Below are 21,233 nucleotides of genomic sequence, written 5' to 3'. Positions count from 1 at the left end.
GCTGCAGTAGTCACTTCGGTCCAGTTAGACGGCAGTGTGATTCATGCTCTTCTGTTCCATTAACAGCACAGAGTTTATCCTTCACTTACAGCTGCACAGATTTGACTTTTCTTTCTGTCACACACATAACTGCCCCTCCAGCCATCTAGGAAAAATAAGCATTTATGGAATTTCCCCAAAAGACTCTTTTGTTTTTCTCATAAATAATTAAAACTAAATGTGAGTCTTCATGTATTCTGACTTAATTAAGATATTAAACAGTAGCACATGAACCTGTTTTCTCCGCAGGCCGTTCCTGGTGCTGCCCCCGCTGATGGAGTGGATCCGGGTGGCGGTTGCTCACACTGAACATCGACGGAGCTTCTCTGTGGACAGTGACGATGTGAGGCAGGCTGCCAGGCTGCTGTTGCCCGGCGTGGACTGTGAACCCCGACAAATAAAGTAAGAATACGATGTCAATAACATTTACTGCACAAACCTGCTGGAGAATGAAGCTCAGTGTCATCCATTTATGAAACCTGTAAGCCTGCACATGCACATTCAGTCAGCAGATGCTGCATTAGCATAAACTTCAACCAAGTCTCGTATACCAAACACAAGAATGACTTGCAACAATCACTCACACTTTATTTTAACAGAATCTCATCCACAGTGTTAGAACATGTAGATGAATATGGAGACATGATCAGCAGTTACTTGCACATTTGCTTTCTGATTACAGATTTGAGGTCAGCTGTTTACATGTAACCTGACTTATTACATGGTGTTTACATCAGACAAAACATTTTAAGAGAGCAGTTTGACTTGAACAGACCTGATCAATATGTCATCATCCATTCATCCTCCTCAGTGTCCATCTTTGTATATCGAACAGCTTTTCAGTAGAATAGTTGCGATTATTTTATTTTTCATTATTGAAAGGTGTGTTTTGCGATCACCCTCTACGGAATTTAACAAAAACTGTCACCACCAGGGGGCAGAGTTTCATAAGCACGGTGCTGTTTTCCTTTTCTTTTTCATGCTGTGTCTTTCCACCTTTTGCTGTCTCCTTTGGAAAGCAGGAATGTGCTGCTTTGCTACAGACAGGGGAAACACTGGTTCTATATCACCACACGGACAAAACATTATTACAACCGTGTGCAATGACACTGCAGTCCTGTTGCCCATGAAATGGTTGCTTTGAAGACGTGGACCCGCTTTGCAACTACCTGACGTCAGTTGGCAACTTCAAAACAACTCAGTCTGCTGTAGGTCTGTCAGTTTGGCTGGCAAATACATGCACTTTATCTATGACAATACAGCAATTAATGGATAAATCCCCACACGTAAATTCATTTTAACTCTTATATTGTGCAATGAAGCCATTTTGTCTACAGCTTTATATAAATAAGCAGCATTTAGGGATATCTAACTGACTTTTATCATCCCTTGACTTTTCCACCATTACCTGCAGGTTTACACGAGTGGCAAATTTAGTGAAGTCCTTCAGCAGCTGTTTGATGGCTTCCCATAAAAATTACAGGACACATACGATCGTAACTCCACAGACTGCGTATAAAAGATGGAAATAGATATTCATCACTAATTGGTCATTGTAGACTATGATTATGAAACCTCAGCACAAGCATTTTGACCATCATAATCATGTTTTTTTGTTATTGTTGTTGTTTTTTGGGTGGGGGGTAACCAGATGTGGCTGAACTATCTTACAAGGAAAGTTACTAATCAGTGGAAAGAAGCTTGCTCATTAAATGTTAACCAAAACTGGAGCACAGATTCTTGGATTCGGTTTTAAACCATATTTTTTAGATAATTACAATTAAATGGTTTAAGGGGCACAAACATAGATTAGAGGACCTCTGTGATGAATAGCAACCAGCCACACCCCAATTACACATGACTTTAGCCCTTTAATACAATTTAATTTGTGTGAGTTTATTCATTAAGTTTATTTTTTATTTAATCTTAAAATGGGAATCTGTGGGGATCGTCATACATTTAAAGCTGGGCTGCAGTTTTTGACACTTTTGCATTGGCTTCATTGTTTTCACCCACTGCGGTTGTTGCTGAGTGGAGCGTAAAGACTGACTAGGGATGGCAAGGACAGCCGGGAGAAAATATGGAGCCAAACTAAACAAATGAGTGTGATTAATGGAATAATGTGGGGATTATAGACAAAAAGTGTGCGCCGGCCTTTAGTTCACAGGAGCACACCCTGTATTGTTTTATTATTAATGACAACATTAACAACATGTTAACATTTCATCGTAGCCCCACAGTGAACTGAATTTCGCCTTGCACTGTAAAATTTAAAAGCTTTTTCATGAGGCTTGTCAGTTGCTAAACGAACTGTGTTTGTCCTTCTTTCTTGGACAGCAGTAACCTATAAATCTTCTCTCTGTATTTGTTTCTGACTCACTCACAGTCTCGCCTCGCTCGCCCTCTCTTTCTTCCCTCATTTGCAAACACTCCACAGCGGTTACAAAGCCGTGCACCATATTTACCTCGTCGCCGCTTACTCTGTAATCTTTCTGTAATTTGTCACAGAGTCACCGGGTTAAGAGTCTTTTCACTTTTCATGTATTTGTAAAGAACTAATAAATGAACTACTTCGAGGTGCCAATTAATGCATCTCTTTGCATATGTCAGATTTAACTGTCATGTATATGTAGACCAACATCCGGCAAAGGTTTCTCTGTGGAAACTGCAGTTGTGACAGATGCTTGGATTAAGAGGCTTTACGGGGGACGTGAGTGGGTAATAATGAGTCACAGCAGAAGCCTTACCTGGAGAGAAGCTGCTTAAGAAAAGTACTGAACCAGAAGCAATCAAAGAGAAGTGAGTGTTGACAAACTCAGATATTAAGGAACTGACTTTCAAATTGAAGCAGATCAGTACTTATAAAGTTGCAAGTTTGTTTCCTGATAAGGAGAATTTGAGTTATGAAAGCCTGATCAGCAATCGTTTTCAGCTTCCCTCAGCATGCCGTGGAGATGTATGTGCTCGGATCTCAAAATCCATTTCTGACATAAGCTTCGTCTTAATCAAAGTAATAGATCTGCTGTTTCTGTCTGCAGAGCCGAGGATTGCTTCTGTGCCACTAGAAAGCTGGACGCAGCCTCCACAGAGGCCAAGTTCCTGCAGGATCTGGGCTTCAGGATGCTCAACTGCGGTCGGACGGACCTGGTCAAGCAGGCCGTGAACCTGCTGGGGCCCGATGGCATTAACAGCATGAGCGAGCAGGTCTGGCACCTAACACACCCACGCTCTCCTGCACACACACTCACATATATATAACAACTTTAAAATCCCACATTTGCACAGCTCAGGGGTTGGAGATACAATAAAATGTGGATTTCTAGCAAGTACCTGGCAACCCAGTGCAGTTCATGCACACATGCTGAGCACAGGCTGCTCTCTCACTGAGTAATGCAGCGTGCTAAATTCACGATACAGTTTTCATGCATCTTTCTTTTTTTTTAATACAGAAGGAAAATAATTCACATTTTTAAGAGAGTTTTTCTTTGTGTCTGTTTGTGTGTACTGCACTAACCCTGCACAAATGTCCTGCCGCTTCTTCTCAAAGTAATAACTCAATTTCAAACTCCAACCTTTCAAATTTCACACACTGCAGTTTTGTCAAAGCAGATGCTGCCTCTGGGATACTTACAAAGTGTCCGCCAATGAGGGCAGGAGTGGTAAATCATCACTGCCCCCAATGGGAGCTTCATTTTCTCGATGTTTACTTTCACTTTTACTCGTGGTTTGGAGTTTTTGGGTTAAGAAAACAGCTTATGACAGTAATAAAGGCGTAATGACCAAGCATTCATTTGTGATGATTTGGGAGTGAGACCAGGCTCGAAACACTCATCCAACAACAATCAGATGAACCTACACTTTACAGAAGTGCAAAGATCTCAATTATCCATCCAGTCTCAAAGGCATTTCTTGTCATGCTTCGGCTGTGTGCAGGCTGGATGAGGACCCAATCGCAAACTCACGGAGGCAGGAATGAACTCAAAATTCACAGCTTTATTGCTGGAGAGCAAAACCATACAAACTAAACTGGGAAACTATAACGTAATAGACGGAGAAACACACAGCCATGAATGAGGGAGAACGCGACACAGAACTGAGGGAGACGCAGACATAAATACACAGAGGGTTAACGAGGGAAGTGGGAGCACACGGGGAACACAGGTGACACTGATGATCATAACAAGACACGGCAGGAGTAAACGCAACACTGACGGGAGACTGTCAAAGTAAAACAGGAAGTACACTGAGGTTCAGACAGGAGGAGAGAGAGCACGGGGAGAGCACAGACATAACGGGCTGGGGAAAACATGGAATAAAACACAAGGAGGGGAAACGAGGGCTCACAGATACACAGGGGTAATCAAATAAGGAACATCTTAACAGAACCTAGGAACCACGGCATAAATAAAGAACGAAATACAAAACACACAAAAACTAAGAATACTGGCCCAGGACCATGACATTTCTTAGATCCTCAGGTCTTAGCTTAAAATGAGCTTGCACCTAGTGATAATTTGCTTTATTGATTAACCTTCACTCGTCTAAATTCTATATAAAACCTATAGTAAGTCAGAACCTTGCCACAGGTTTTAAGCCAGATCATTATATTTCAGTTAAAAAAATCATACATTTTATCACATATCTCAGCGAGCTGCGATTAACCACCGCCTAGTTGCCTAAAAAATCAATTGTAGATTGCTGATTGTTTTTCTGTCAATCAACAGACTGATTATTCGTGTAGGAAACAATTAGTATTTGAACGGCAATTCGCCAACTGTGTGCAAACAACAGTCCAAGTGATTTGGCACTTGGACACAGGCAGTGGTTCGTTGGGCTTGTTTCTGGGATATCTGACACGTTCTCGCTCTGATCAGTGTCTGGAGTCCATGACAGATTAAACACCTTGGTGTTTTGATCCACTTCTATCCAACAAAGATTGCAGACGGTTGCGACCGGATGGTGGGTCAGTCTGAAGCAACGTTTAGACGTTAACATCAAGTAACGTCTACGTGAATGCCAGGATGCAGGGTTGCGCAGCAGAACGTAGATGATAAATGTTTTGCACTTGGTCCACCAGTGGTTTTAACTGGGGATTAAACTGGAATCTGTGTATTTGGTTCAGTTCTGCACCCTTAAGCACCATCGAGTGGATCCCAGTGATGCAGTAATTTCAATCAGCCCTTGAAATATCACAAAAACAGCTTCATACATAAGTTCCTTATTATTTTTAGTTTTAATAACGCATGTGAGCATTTGTCTGTGATGGAGAGCTACATCTTACATGGTGGTTTGTTATTTGTTGGCAACGTAGATGTGTTAGTTCTTGGCAGTAAAAGGACCGCGAAAGCTGCTTCTCTAAGCTGCTGATGTATCACAGATATGTGGTTCTTGCAATAATCCTCATTTTTTGTGTATTTTTGCTTTCTTTTTCACTTTTACAAAAATGTACTTGCCCTTCATGCCTAAACACGCTGCCTGCAACAACTTTCACTTGAGGACAGCAAAGGGATAATATTGAATAAAAGAAAACGGAATGGTTAACTAAACCTGCTCATCATATAAAACCACAATATTTCAGGTTATAACAGCTGGCAGAGCAAAGTATGTTTAAAACAGAAAAGAATAGCAGGGGTTTTATTAATTTATTTCTCCCTCATCCTCCTCCAGATCTAATATATCAGGTGAGCGAGGTGAAGACATCAAGTCCTTTGCATCTCCACGTCATGCAGTGTGACTAAGCCTCGCCCTCTTTAAGACCTCAAGGATCTGATTAAAATCCCTCAGTTTTACTTGCGTGACTAAAGCTAAAGATGCTGTAACCTCTGACTCACTCTGACTTCAGCAGCTGAGAACTGTCTCAAAAATACATGAAATTATTGTTATTTTCTACATTTTTTTTTAACATATAATTAAGATGAAGTCATAGTAGGATCCTTAACTTGACTTAATTCGACACACATTTCTTAAAACTCGCACCAACTCCTCTTGGCAATGAAAAAAACATTTTTTTTCCTCTTAATCCTTTCAGCACAAAAATGCATATTTCACAGGTCTGCAAAGGAGTGGTCTCATCCCCACAGCCCCTGCCTCATGTGCTGCTATTAATTGCTCATTAAACACCACAACATGCTGGCAGTGGCCCAGCGGGGACATGAATGTAACCGCATGGATAACAAAGAAAATACAAATATAATAATCAGTGGACCTCGACCAAATGGAATCTAGTAACATTGCGGCAGTGAAGTAACAAATAAACCTGTTACGACTCCAGCTCACTGGGGTAAGGGGGAGGAGCATTAATTAACCAGATGGAAGAGGTTAAATGGGAGTTAATTAGTTCATTTTATAGATTTTTCCACCGGCAACGAAATTTTAGAAGCAAAGCAATCACAAAACGAAGAAGAAGAAAAGCAGAAGTGTGTCGCAGTTATTGTTTGTGGAGTTTTAGTTGAGGACCAGCTATTCAGGGCAAATATATGTGCTCACAAATAAGTCTAAAAGGTAACAAAAGTACAACAAAAACACATGAAAGTGGTAGAATCCAAAAAGGTAGAGGGGTAACAAAGGAAAGACAGCATATATAAGCATACACTGAAGGCTGATGGGAACATAATTACTGGAAGAGAGAACAACCAGAGAGTTGGAGAAGACACGGGAAGTAAAACTAGTGCAGGAAATACTAAACACAGACACAAGATTAACACTCGTCATAAAGACAGAAACGAGGGAAGAATTGAGGAAAAAGGAATGAACAGGAAGACAAACTAAAAAATCAAAATTTACACTAGAACAATCATAAAATGTCTCCAAAAGTGAACCAGAAATTCATTCTTCCACTTTGAGCAGAGACACCCAGACCCCCCTTTGCTCAGCCACATGCACCAACTCTTCTGGGGGACACCAAGATGTTCCCAAGCCAGCGAAGGGAGTGTCTAGGGTCTGCTACCAGTGGAACATCCCTAGGTGTTTTGGGTGCCTCCTTTCAATGTGGAGGAGTAGAATCTGTACTCTGAAACGTTCCTGATCTCCTCACCATTTGTCCCTAAGAGAGACACCCTTCAGATCCTCATTTTTCCAGTCACTACCCAGAGGTCAGGTCGTGACCAAACAAGTATCCAAAACTCACTCTGGAAAATATAAGAACCAAAACTTCAAACAATACAATAAATAAATACCCGAGTTTACCTGATGTCCCTGGCCAATGGTCGTACACTCATTGCCGCCTACCTAAAAAGAAAAAAGACAGGAGGCAGTAGCACCTCTCAGCCTAGTGCCAGGGATATGTATGAATGAGAAATGCCTCAGCTAAGAAGAGGCAACACCCAATATCAATCACCTTGAACTTTGCAGTGTGCAAACAGGAGGTATGAGTCCTTTTAACAGTTTTCATGGTGCTGTGGATGGAGCCGGGGGCTGGAGAACCGGATTAATCAAAGGTGGCAGTAGGCGGGATGCAGGAGGAGCAGTCAGGTGAAGAGGAGCAAAGAAGCAGATGCGGGGGCTTGCACACACCACCCAGCATACTGATCGCTTAAATTACTCAAGCAGGGAGGAGAGGAGCGACTCAGGGCTGTAGCAGAGCGGCATCCAGCTACAGATTGTGCCATGACCTTCCTGTTCATCCTGAAAGTGGAAGGGGAAAGGATTTTTCTTTTGTTGCCTGCTACTGCAACACTTTTCCTGCTCTGAGCACTGACAGGTCAGGTCAGTATCTCAGTCCCACTAAAGCCAAGTGTCACTTGGGAATCTTCACCTTTGACGGTTCGTAGAAATATTGGCTATTCCCAGTGCTGCTAAGTGGAAGTTAATTGTGCAATCTGACTTTCCGCGGTCAATAAGCTGCGCCTAGTTAGGTTTAATTAAGATTTGCTTGGCAATTCTTCACTCAGACTCTAAAAATAAAGTCCAGGTCTGGTTGATTAATGTTTGCTTAAACACATTATATATTGTTTATAATATATTACAAAAAAATGTGAAAAACAGATGCTTGTTAAATTGACAGATTGTATTGACTTATGCTTTCCTTCCTCTCCCCTCACATAAATACGAGCCTGTGACATGCAGGCTTTTATCTCCTTGTAAAGGAGGCTAAATGGAGCAAAAGACCAGACAGCGTTACAGGAGCAATAAAGTAAAAGCTGGAGTCTGTCATAACGGCTAAGAGACATTTAGACCTCATCACGGTGCTCATCGCGGTCCGTCGTCTCTCGCCCTTTAGCCGTCTGCTGATTAAGTAGATTGCTGTCCAGGAAATGTTTAAGAATGAATCACCACTAAGGGAGATCAGTCTTCAACATAAAGCGCTGTGGTGTGTTATGAGTGAGCCGTAAAAGGCCTCTGTTGAGCATAATGGCCCAGATCAGATATATGATTGAAGTCTGTTTTATGGAAGCTCATTTAAAACAGTTAGAAAAGTCTGATAAATGTGAAGATCTCGGTGCCTCGTTTACAATAAAGGTCATTTTTAAGTTGTTGCTGTTGCTGATCTTATGCAATTCTTTGCAGTAGCACTTAGATGAAGCAGCTTCATCCTGCAGCATAATGTGTGTGGGCGTGTCAGAATACTCTGTGCATATGGAGACACGCAGAGATAGAAGAAGTTATGTTAGGAGTTTCACAGCCCACCTTTGTGCTTTTGCCCTTGTTGGGAAGACACGGTTATTTTAAGGGAGTAATGAAAAGGTCCAGTACATAAGAAGCTGCGAGAAACTGCCGGATATTTCTCTGAGTTGTGTGCTGTGTGTGTATACTTATTATATCTCACTGCATTTTACAGAACGGGATCGATTGGTAGGCAGCAGTGAAGTTATAGCATGTACATAAAATGGTGATTTAAAGAAAATTATGTGAAGACTTCTAAAAAACGAGCTAATGTTGTGGTTACGGTCAACACGATCGTCAGTGATTGTAGGATTTAGCTAGGTAAGCTACGTAAAAGCCTTCAGGAACAGGTATAGACAAAGTAAAAACCGGAAGTGAAGTGATTGCGGAAGTTTTTCCACAGTTTTCTGCAGAATGTTTTTGCAACTGCTGCAGCAAACTGTTTCCGTGTCATCTGGGAATCCCTTTGCTCCTGCATTGATGTAACTCAAAGATGACTGGCTGGTGCTTTTAGCCTGACTGTGTAACAAAACGGTGTGGATGTAAATGGTCGTCATCATGTTATTATAGGAAGAGTCATTTTTATTGTGCCTTTCTGGTCTGACCATTCAAGGCTCTTAACACCGAGAGTCACTTTCACTGATTCACACACAGATTCATACTTTACTTATTCTGTGCACTTTAAGAGCTTTACCTGGAAACCGTTTCCAGGTAACCCAGCAATGATGATCTTGGACTGAGCACAGAAAGAAACCAGCAGACCAGCAGATAAAAACCAACCACTGTGCTGCAGCACATAGGTGTGCTGTGAGAAATGATCAGGTGTGCTGTGGAAGACTACCTGGTTCCACCTGATTAATACTCTTCCATCCAAGTACTAACCAAGCCCAACCCTGCTTAGTTTCTGAGATCAGTCGAGATTGGGTGTGCTCAGGGTCGTATGGCTGTAAGCTGATTAGTGCTCTAAGTGACCTGCTTGAGTAACGGACATAACAAATACATTCTCTTCCACTAGAGGGCATTACAACTCCTTGCTCTAACTAACTGGGTTACCAACTGCTGGTAAAACACAAGAAGATGAAGAAGAAATTACATATTAGTCATAGGAATGAATAAATATTTGAAAAGAAAAAGTAGTCAGTCAGACCTGGGTCCAAGAGAAAATTCCCACCCAGATGAAGGCCCTAGCATGAGTAGTGGTCAGAAGGAAGCAAAAAAAGGTATACTGGGGACAAACCGAGCCAATTTTGCTATGCCTGGTGTGCGGGGGAAAATAATCAATATGCTTTTTGTGACGTTTTTGCTTGGTGGTGTGCCCTGTAATTTTTCTAATGTGAAATAGTGGCTCCAAAAGGTTTGGAATCACTGCGCTAGAGCAAGGGTGTCAAACATATGGCCCTGGGACCAGAATTAGCTCACCAAAGACTCCAGTCTGACACTGGATGGCTTTGGAGAATGTAAAGGAAGGTATAGATTTTGGACTTTTAACTAAGCTTTACAGCTTTTCCTACTTACAAAGAATTTCCCCAAGAATGTTCATACTAGAAACCAAGGTTACAAAGTAATAGATAAACATTTAAATAGCAGAAAAAATCCTGGTTATTTAGAATTTTATGGTGGGTCAATAGTTAAATAAAAAGATAAGAAAAGTTAACAAAAACTTTCTGTTATAATCTCAGAGCAGTCTTGACAATGAGGCACCAGAACTTTTTCTTTAATTTTGCACATTTGTTGACTCCCAAAGAGTCATGCTGCTTGTGGCATTCATGTGCCACATAAACATTGCTGCACATGAAACAGTAGCAATTGCACTCAGTGGCCACCACTGGATTTTGCTCTGTGCTCTACCTCGGAAATTGATTGAAAAACAGGACAAAGAGCCAAAATTTGATCCGCCTTTCAAACATCACTGAATCCCAATCGAAGCTAGAATCTCCAAGATGTGCACACCAGCAAACGAAAAGATCCCCTACTAAGGTCTTGGTACCAGACACCACGTGAATCCTTACAAAGTATAGAGCAGTACGTATAAGGTGGTGTACATGAATACGTTTAAATGTTTGTTTTTGAGTTTGACTGAAACCAAGTACAGCAGTTAGTCGTCTGAAGTGGTCTCTTGTTGAACAGCAAACCTCTCGCCTCCTATTAAAATATGCACAACCCACACAGCTGCAATATCTACATTTACAGGAATAACACCAGATTGAAATAACCTGGAATTATTTCTCAAGGCATTTTGTTAATAGCAGTGAAATCAACACTTTTGCATGAGAAATAACAAAAGTGTGTTTTCAATGCAATTCCTTCTCTGTTTGGTAGAGGTCCTAACCTCCAGCAGGAGTACACTTACTGGATGATGAGCAGCAAATCAGAAAAAGGACTCCAATCGAGTGATTTGATTGTAATCCTTGAACACATCCTTAGAAATTTCCCTTGAAGCAAAATCTAATGTAAGATGAATATCACATTTGTGTGAGAAGTTGGCCTTTAGATAATAAAAAAGTGAAATGATGCAGAGCTCATTTCAAAGATCCAGCCTGATTATTCAGTGCATGTAAAGTATTAAAGCAAACTGACCCAGTAATAAATGGTCCAGTCAAATCTCTGCTTAGTCTTTGTTGCCATTCAGATCCTTTGTTATTGTGGGGTTTTTTGTACTTTGATTTAATTTGGCTTTGTATGTTTTTAACAAGTTTGCTTACCAAAAAAAAGGAGGCTAGCAAGTTTCTTCACAAACACCGCTGACACGTAGTCAGATTCATATATCGCTATGGCATTGAAATCCTCATTCTTGTTGAGAGAAAGTAATCGCTGTTAGCATCCTTTAGCTCATTACAGTTACTTTGATCATTAGAGATGGTGTTTATTATTAAATCCCATTTAACTATTGTTACAATAGTATTTGAGGTACTATGTAGCCAAAAAAGGGTTGAAGTTTTTTTTTTTTTTTCTAACAGTGAGTAAAGTGGGTCACCCAGTCGTAGGCTTCAAGAAGGCAGATGCCTTCACTTCTAAGACTTTAACTTAATCTGTTTTCAACCACCTGTCAGCTCATTGTCAAACTTCTAATTCTGTGCCTTTGGGTTTTCTTAATGCAACATTTAATTAGCATTTTAGTGACAAAGTATCAACGTTTCAGCTATCTAGTTGTTGAGTTAAAGTGAAGTTGAAGAATTTGGAAGTAGTCTTCCTTCTTCATTATTCCATCCACTTTGTAGAACAGCTGACCTGAGGTTCACTGTGAACAGTGATGCTGGTGTTCCAGCAGTTTCCAGTACATGCTAGGCTTGAACCTTGGTGTTTCCCAGATTGTTCCTAAACATCTAAACCAATTATCTAACAGATGGTGACTTTTTAGGGGTTTTTTTTTCCAGACCTTGGTAAAGTTGTGACACATCAGAATAACTTTAGTTTCTGATGATTCAGTAATCTGCAGTTGTTTCGAAATGCCCCCAAGAGACCTCTCCAACTTGTGTAAATATAGTTCTCTTTCTTAGATTTTTCCATCCACTTTGTTTAATGTACTGGTACCACTGTTACACTGGCCTTCTTAGACCTTCATTGAGTTTCTTGGACTTGGTCACTTGTTGTGAGTATGGGTCAGTTCAGTGAGTGCTGTCAAATAAATCCTGTTTATGGTAGCAAAGAGGCCTTAATAGGCCTTGGCTGGTTAAAATGCATTATTGAACCTTCAACACCATAACTCATAGGGTCATGTGTCACAGTAATTATTAAATGGTCAGCCTATTTGGGGGGGGGACATCCAGAGAGCCAAAGCTTATTGTTCCTTAACCTCCTAAGACCCGAACTCTTCCATGGCAAGCATTTTTAATTTATCTTTGATATTTGGGCACATTGGGACCCGTCCGTCCATCCATCCATTCACTTCCGCTTATCCTTTTCAGGGTCGCGGGGGGGCGCTGGAGCCTAGCCCAGCTGTCATAGGGCGAGAGGCGGGGTACACCCTGGACAGGTTGCCAGTCTGTCGCAGGGCCAACACACAGGGACAGACAACCATTCGCACTCACATTCATTCACACATTCACACCTAGTGGCAATTTGGATTATCCAATTAACCTATCCCCACAAGCTGAATGTCTTTGGACGGTGGGAGGAACCCACGGGGGAGAACATGCAAACTCCACACAGAAAGACCCCGGCCTGATGGTGGAATTGAACTCAGGACCTTCTTGCTGTGCGGCAACAGTGCTAACCACCGTGCCACCGTGCATTGGGACCCGATGAATGTAAAAACAAAGAATCACCAGATTTATTTTTTTTTACCCGATTTTTGTTCCTAAGAAAAATGAGAGCCATGTATGAGGATATTTGTTTTAAATTTTGATGGAACAGTGGCAGTATAATGTCCTCGTAAGTGGACATCAGGCCCTTGTAGAGCAAAATTTTGTATTTTGGTCTAAATAACCCAAAAAGTGATGTCAACATATGTGGACGCCAGGTCCTAGGAGGTTAATGTAGGAGGGTGGTGCACCAGTCAGCATTGGTTCCTCATAGAAGGAAATTACTGTCTGAATCTACAGATGTGTTGAGAGGAAAGAATGCCCACTGTTCAACTAAATTTAGACATAGCAGGACGTCTTTTCAGCGACCACCAACGATTCCTTTTCACCTTTCACTCTTTAAACAAATCTCCACCTTGTTTAGACATCTGGAAAAATCATCTCTCCCATCTCTTTCCAACGCCTTTTTGCTGGGTGGAATCTCTGCTACCATTCAACAGCTTCCCATTTTGGTACTATGTAGAAATATGTCATCCTCCCCCCTTTCTTCCCCGTCTCATCCTGCAGGGAATGACCCCTCTCATGTATGCCTGCGTTCGTGGTGATGAGGCCATGGTCCAGATGCTTCTTGACGCCGGAGCGGACATCAACAGCGAGGTCAGTGTCAACTGTCCGCTAGTCAAATGCAGCAGTGTCACAATGATTGCACTTTTTTTTTTGTTCTGGTCTAACATGTTTGTTCATTTGTTTCTGTAAACAGTGAAACTATGAACCCACTTTGTGTTGCTCTTCCTTCCCCCTCCCCCTATCGTCATTGTCTCACCTGCTCTCAGCATGCTCTCTGTTCCCCCGGCAGCTCATTACACGAAGTGCACCAATAAGCAATAAGCGAGTATCACTGTTTTAACACCGATACAGGAAAATGATCCACTTTGCAGGCAGTTATTTCATTACGTTTTACACTGTAAATCCAGCAGCAATTTGCTTATACCACATCAATAATACATTTCTTTTATAATTGTGTGCACTTAGTGTAACTTGCTACCACAGACTCTGCATGAAGCTTGAAAATCATTGCACCTATCTGTTGTACTTAACAGTGCACTGTTAGAATTCCTGTTTTTCTCTCTGTAGTGTGTGCTTGTATGTGTGTAATCGCTTTAATTTTCAGTTAGAAAATGCAAAAGTAACACCATTTATGGGCTCTCCTTCACCGTAGTGACCTCATTATTGATCACTGTGATTGCTCCATTGCTTTGATGCTTGTGTTAAGTGCAGTATTGACTCAGAAGCAAAGCAGTACCTGTAAAATCAACCGGTGGTTTATAGAATAAGAAAGATGAAGCTAACATAAATTCAAACAAAGTGAAAACACCTCATTTGCTCCTACTGGAGCCTCGCTGTAAAGTTTTATGCAGAGGCTTTGAGATATTTTATCTGTCTGACATTTCAGCTATAACACCAATAAACAGAGGCGAGCTGAATGCTGTTTGCTCTCCAAAAACCATATCCTGCTTTAACTAGAGCAACTGTCCCCACAAAGCGGCTCGGGAGGAATTTTGGTGTGAATACAGCTGTGAAATTTTCACAGGTATAAGAAAGGGCAATTTTCTGTCAAAAAAGTTCGGTTTTTCAGATATTTTGTCCTTTTTGTCTTGTAATACAGATCACTTGTACCTGCAACCCAAAAGAATCTAAAACAGACTCAAAAGTAACATTTCTCCTATCATCCATATGTCCAGATTTTATGTTTTGCCAAAATTTTGAGCTATTTTTCCCAGAACTTTCATTCAACAAGTCTCATTTCGACATAATAACCCCAAATTTTGGCTTATGGGTTGCAAAAATAATGGTTTAGTTTGTTTTCTTTTTCAGGAGCTAAAAGCTTAGAATACAAAAACCACTGATAAAACTGGCATAAGGGGCGAATTGAATTTCCATTGAAAACTAGTGTTTAGGTTCTGATTTAGAGCCTCAGACATGAGTTTACGAGCAGCGCAGCTCTTCATCAGCCAGCGGTACACGTTAAATCAAATGATGACCATTGGATAGAAAAAATACAAAGGTTCACAAATCAACATGCATGTCTTACAGTATGGAGACAATGAGGCCCTGTACTATGAAGCAGGTTCATCAGAAATCTGGATAAGTGCCCCCAAGAAGGTGGTTATCAACTGCTGCATCAACCCAGGTTTTATCACTGTAGTTGTGGTGTTGGCACCATCACACCAGTTACAAACAGAGAAAAGTGTACTCACACCAGAGAGACTGAAGAAAAGCTCACAGCAGTGACTCCAAAAACATCCCACCAAAATCTCACCTGTGGTAAAAATTTACATGCGAATCCATCTGTAACTCAGTGAGTAATCCTCCTAACAAACAGACAGACTGAGCCAATCACATAACCTCCCTGTGGAGGTAAAAAGTTGAAAAAACAGTGACCTGGATAACCCCGATAATCCCGAGGTAGACGTTGACATTTTGCTTTGAGCGCTTCAAAGCTACACAGTTAAATTCACCTCTGCCGCTTTTAAACTGTAACCGTAATCAAGACCAAATCTGTCTGTGTGGATAAATACATGCACAGAAAAGTAGACCTAAGCTTTCTAAGTAAAGTAAAAATGAGTTAACTTCTTCTCTGCAGTGACAGCCTGTGACTGGCTCTGTTTCTGCTGGAACTGCCTCTTATTATAACGTCATAAATAATTCATTCCTGTAAAAACATAAGCTCTAACAGTCCTGCTGTTGTTTAGCATCAAACCTCAAATGAAACGTGACGTATTATTTAACATCTGTTTGTCCTCCAGGCGACATTTAGAAATAATTTCCTTAATTTACTCAGTGATAAAGCAGCTTTAGAAACCACAGAACAGCATAAGGCTGGTACGGCTGTTTGATTTTATTCACTCGCTGCTTCGCTCGTGAGTCAGCACCGCCCCTCTCCTCGGCGTTAGTTGTCGGTGTTTGTCGTCGGTGTTTGCTGTCAGTGTTGCGCTTTTTCTCTCTTAGTTTCATTCCCCTTTGAAATGAAACGCTAATAAGGGGTGGAGCTGTAGATACAACAAAGTGTGGTGAGAGAGCCTCGTCCAGACAGATGCTCTTTGACGTTTAGAGTGACGATTGAGATGAGAGGCAGGATTCAAGCTGCTAAAGATTTTCTATGAAACTCAAGAGGAAAATCTCCCTGTGCCATCCTGCCCTCCTTTGCTTACACTTCTCCCTTCTGCATACTGCTTCTCACTCCCCCTCTTTCCCCCCATCCCCCGCCCTGAGCTGTGAATGTTAATGGCTGTATATATAAATATATATATATCTCTCTCCCTGAACTTCACCTATGACTTCCCAGGTGCCAAGCACAGTAAACAAGCACCCCTCAGTTTATCCTGAAACGCGCCAGGGGACGCCACTCACTTTCGCCGTGTTACACGGACACGTCCCTGTCGTGCAGGTAGTGATGTTTATGACCTGTAACCATTAACCTGTGGCCCTTGCCCAATCCTTTGTACCAAAATGAGGATAATAATGATGATGGTGATTATTATGATGGTGCATCATAATAATGATGATGCCAAATGACCTTTCTTTCTCCTTCTTGGTCCTTTCTGTGCAGTGTGTATCTCAGTTATGTGGAGAGGGCTTGGCTCAGGATTATGTATGCTCCTAAAATTAAGTGTAGGTCTGACCCAGGCCCCTGTTTCCACCCTAATCTGAAGACTGATCCTGAAGTAAGAAGTAGTAAGAAGCTTGAAGCGCAGCACTGATGCACAGCCCCCAGGGATGCCAAAATTTGAATGTTTTGTTCAGTTTTAATATATAAAACACATTTTGTTGCAGTCATTACTGTGTGAGCTGACACGGGCTGAAAGCCTGATGAACACCAGCGCCTCCAGGATTTTTTCAGTTATTAATCTGCATCAGCGCAAATCAGAGTTTTGGAGATATAAATTCTTCGTCTTCAGCTCAACACAGACGAATAAGACCCCCACACAGCATAATGATCAAGCATAGCTAGAATGTCAGTGACTTTCTGAGCTGGTTTAGGTTTCCACCAGTTGAGGTTTTTTCCTCTTGCCAAGCCTGACTGTAACATCCCCTCTTCTCCCTCTACCTGTATTTTCTTTCTCCCTGCTCTCCCCCCTTTTTTTGGTTTGTTTTCCTCTTCCTCCCTCCCCTCTTCCCTCCACCTCCTCTGCCTCCCATCTCTGCCACAGTTGTTGCTGGATAATAGAGCGAATGTGGAGGGCGCCCTGCAGGATGGGGCGGAGAACTACACAGAGACCCCACTTCAGCTGGCCGCCGCTGCAGGTAATCGCACACAAGCAGCAAAGGCTCATCTTTAATTTGGGCTTCCGATGGATGTGCACACTTAACCCAAGTATTCTTATTCCCGACCGATGCCCCGTATATGGGATTAGTCACGACATGTTTGACTCCAAGCGCACCAGAAGGCGTTCTCACACAGTTGTAATTAATGCATCACGTTCAATTACTATCTGGGATTCCAGAGTGTAGGGAATTTTAAATTTTAGTTTTCATCACTGTGCTGCTGTATGGCAGAATGTACAGAAGGTATTTTACTCAGTAAAAACGAGCTTCAAACTCATGTTTTATTTTTCTAAGATCTGAGGATTTATTTATATAAACTGAGGTTGGCTGGCTCAAAGAAATAATTGTACCTTTTCCAGATATAATCCAATATATGAATAATAATAATGGATTGCATTAATATAGCACTTTTCAAGACCCTCAAAGCGCTTTAGAATTCCACTATTCATTCACTCTCACATTCACACACTGGTGGAGGCAGCTACAGTTGTAGCCACAGCTGCCCTGGGGAAGACTGACAGAAGCGAGGCTGCCATATCGCGCCATCGGCCCCTCTGGCCATATAAAAATCCACAAACTGTAAATAAAAGATGGACATAGCTACTGCGACATCAGCCATTTGTTTATGGGCTTTTAAAAAAAATTTCTCATTCAGATTTTTTGTTTCTTTTTTTGTTTCTTTTCTTTTTTTATGTGATTGTGACCATTCCTGGACAGAAGTCTGGATGGGAGACTAGCTCCTTGCTAGCAAGTGGTAGCTTACTTTGTTAGCAAGGTGTACCTTTAGATTAGATTAGATTAGATTAGGTTAGATAGAACTTTATTAATCCCTCGGGTGGGTTCCTCTGGGAAATTCGATTTCCAAAAAAGCACAGCACCGACAGAAGTTACAGAGTTATACACACACACATATATATAAATACAGAGACAATATAAATAAAATATACGAAGGGGATAAATAGAATAAATAGGAATAAAAATAAAAATACAAGTGAATTGCACATTTCAAGTATTGAGTCTATTTACTTTACTGTTATACTAAATTGCCATTTTTAGCTAAGAAAAGACATGAAAAAAACAAAAGTAACTTACTTGAGAAGACTTATTTTAGTATATTTCAGTATTACTGAACTATTACAATAAAGAGCTCATCATTAAAGGTCATTAAAGGGCTCAGTTTTTTGGTACTGATGATTTTCAAACCTGGTAAAGACCTTTAACACTGATCACTATGAGGTTTAACGAGGTAATTTGAAGTTTATCAAACTATTAGCTAACTTTACGAACAAGTCACTGGATCTTGTAAGATCAAGTCTGCTTTATAAAAGTTGGACAGTTTAGTCAAAAATAGTCAGTTCTGGAGGCTGCTGGAGGAAATGCAGTTCCACTTTTTTTTATTGGCTTCATTTTAAAATATAAACCCACTGTAACACTTGCTAGCAAGGCTAATCTAGATGTTGGTATATGTAATTTTATGTGTTATTTTTTTTATCATAGAAAATGACAAATGGCTTTTAGTACACCTACTTGGTGAACAAGATGAATCTGCACACCTTCAGTTTGGCATTGTCAGTATTTTACGTTTTCAGTGTTTTGTAAATCAACATTTTTTGACTGTGTGTTTTGTTTGTTTGTTTTCTGGGGGCAGGAGTTGTAAATGGCTGCTTATTTTTATGTTTTTTGGTGCAAGCCTAAAGAGGCTGTGACACTGACTTTATTTTCAGCTCTGGGGATTTCTGCTCGTTTTCTACACCAATTAAGCAAGATACACTATTTTAATTAGTAAGCTTTAAAGATGCCAGTTTAAATCCTTTGCAGCACCAGTCAGAGTTTGGAAACACGGTCATCTTTTCAGCTTCTAAAGTGGCAAACCTCACATATAGAATTTGTCCAGTTTATTTGCATTACTCTACATTCAGACCTGCTAACAAGTTGAAATCCGTTCACAAGTGTTACCAAGGGTGGCTTGGTGAGGTGTAGGAAGTCACACTGCCATGGTAACAAGGGATTAAAACATACAACCACAGATAGTAAATGTTTTTCACATCCTTTTCATTAAATAGTAAATGTGGATGAAATCAAGATCAGCTCCAAAGCTAATATTGTTAATGAACAGCAATGAGCGAGAGGCTTTCTAAGACCCAGAATAACTTTATGCAGGTCCAGGCTCGTGTTTTGATGTCTTGATCCCCAATTGGATCATCATGGTTATGGTGTTTTGTTTGATGCTGTGTCCAGTCTGATAATGTCAAGTTCTGGTCTGCTAAGTAGAAAACTCTCCGAGACATAAACCCAGCTTGGACTATAAAATGTGCACAAATAAATAATAATTTATACCTTAAAAAATGAGTATTTACATACATCTACTATATCAGATGTAGATATAAACATAACAAGTTTATTGTAGTTAACTGAAACTAAATACTATGTGCATATATATTTAAAAAACATATAGACAATATCTGTATTGTTTGATAAAAAATGTCATTACAACTTGTTTTTCTTGAGACTTTGGATATCTACAACACTGTGAGTCAACAGCAGTGATTTTTTCTAAATCTTACTTCTGACCTGTGCCTTTTATAAACAATAATTAAAAAGACTAAAATGTGCAAATTTCAAGCAATGAAAAGAAACTAAAATAAATACTACTTTGAAAATTCTGATACATAGACAACTTTTTAACAAAACTGGATTTAGACACAACACAATATTGATAATATATATATTTCCGAAACATAGATAGGAATCGCAGCAACTCCCAGTACTTTTTTCCATATTGGGCCAAATTTACTAAGGCATTGCACCAGTGAGTAAAGAGAAAAAAATACTGTTTCTATTTATAAAGAGAGCACAGTGACTGTGCACAACTTTTGTTAGTAACCCGTAAAACTGACCATGCCTATGAGCAAATACATAGTTTAAGGGATTTAAGGTGGTCACATCACAGATAGACAAGTGCAGTGGGACAGACGGAGACTTCAGGGAGTAATCTATAGAGTAAAGTAAAACTTTGAAGAGGATAGTGGCTGAATTTCTGCTTTGATTAGCAAACGTTACCTACATTTATTATTTGCTGCTCGTGTCCTCGGAGTAAATAGTAACTCTTGCCCAGTGTTGGTCAAGTTATTTGAAAAAAGTAATCAGTAACTAATTACTGATTACTTCCCCAAAAAAGTAATCCCGTTACTTTACTGATTACTTATTTTCAAAAGTAATTAATTACTTAGTTACTTAGTTACTTTTTAAAAACACGATTTACAACCTGAAGAGGTGATAAAGCGATAGATCTTTCAGCCCAATTCTACTTTTTCTGCATAAATCATCATACAAAATGTAATCAAATGGAAAAGTCTCTTTTTTTTTTTACTTGTTTTATCAGTTTTAATCTTTCAACTTTATGCATCAAGCAAAAATGTAATTATCTGCAACATTCTCTGACTTGAATAAATTAGTTTAACATTTAAACCTATTTTCTGCACATTCCAGCACATAAAATAAAATATTTTTTGTGTTTACACTCACTCTTTCAAATAGATGCAAGTAAAACACAGCAGAAAATAAATAAAGTCAAAGACTCAGCGGTCCTGTTGCTCTATTTTCACCTGTAAAGCAGGACTGGGGGTAGGCGGAGGTTTAACCTGGTGCAGGTGTGCCGCGGTCAGTTGATGAATCCGCGAGTTTCTCTGTGAGTTTCCCATTACGTCGTTGCGCACTCGGTGCTTGCTTGGAAGTTTAGGGGTTTTTTTCGCTGTAAAAAGTTTTCTTCCTACGCACAACGGACACTAATGTTTTTGTCACTTTTTATGGAATCAAACTCAAAGTAAGGTCAGTACTTCCACGCTTTAAACGCTGCACGCTCATACTCTCTCCCACAATCGATATGTGATCCATTGTTGATCTGCACACAGCTTCTGTCACTAACGGCGCACTCGCTTACGTCACTGTCATGAGACATTCTTGCAAAAAAATCACGGTTTTAGTAACGCAGTAACGCAGCGTTCCTACGGGAAAGTAATGGTAATC

The 21,233-nt window shown here is 40.4% G+C and overlaps 1 protein-coding gene across 2 annotated transcripts in view; it reads left to right on the top strand.

The window, feature by feature from the left end:
* Positions 1-21,233, top strand: part of LOC113008735 (ankyrin repeat and BTB/POZ domain-containing protein BTBD11-A) — a 255,693-nt gene that overhangs the window by 215,345 nt on the left and 19,115 nt on the right. Inside the window, exons 4-8 of one of the 2 annotated variants that reach the window (XM_026146397.1) lie at positions 289-441; positions 3,078-3,243; positions 13,449-13,538; positions 16,228-16,329; positions 17,093-17,186. In XM_026146397.1, coding sequence (XP_026002182.1) covers positions 289-441; positions 3,078-3,243; positions 13,449-13,538; positions 16,228-16,329; positions 17,093-17,186 — 605 coding nt within the window. The remainder of the gene's footprint in view (positions 1-288; positions 442-3,077; positions 3,244-13,448; positions 13,539-16,227; positions 16,330-17,092; positions 17,187-21,233) is intronic. The other variant, XM_026146398.1, reaches the window with a different exon arrangement.

Source organism: Astatotilapia calliptera, chromosome 17, assembly GCF_900246225.1.
Source record: "Astatotilapia calliptera chromosome 17, fAstCal1.2, whole genome shotgun sequence".
In the NCBI taxonomy this organism is placed as follows: domain Eukaryota; kingdom Metazoa; phylum Chordata; class Actinopteri; order Cichliformes; family Cichlidae; genus Astatotilapia; species Astatotilapia calliptera.
This window is presented reverse-complemented; position numbering and strand designations above follow the sequence as displayed.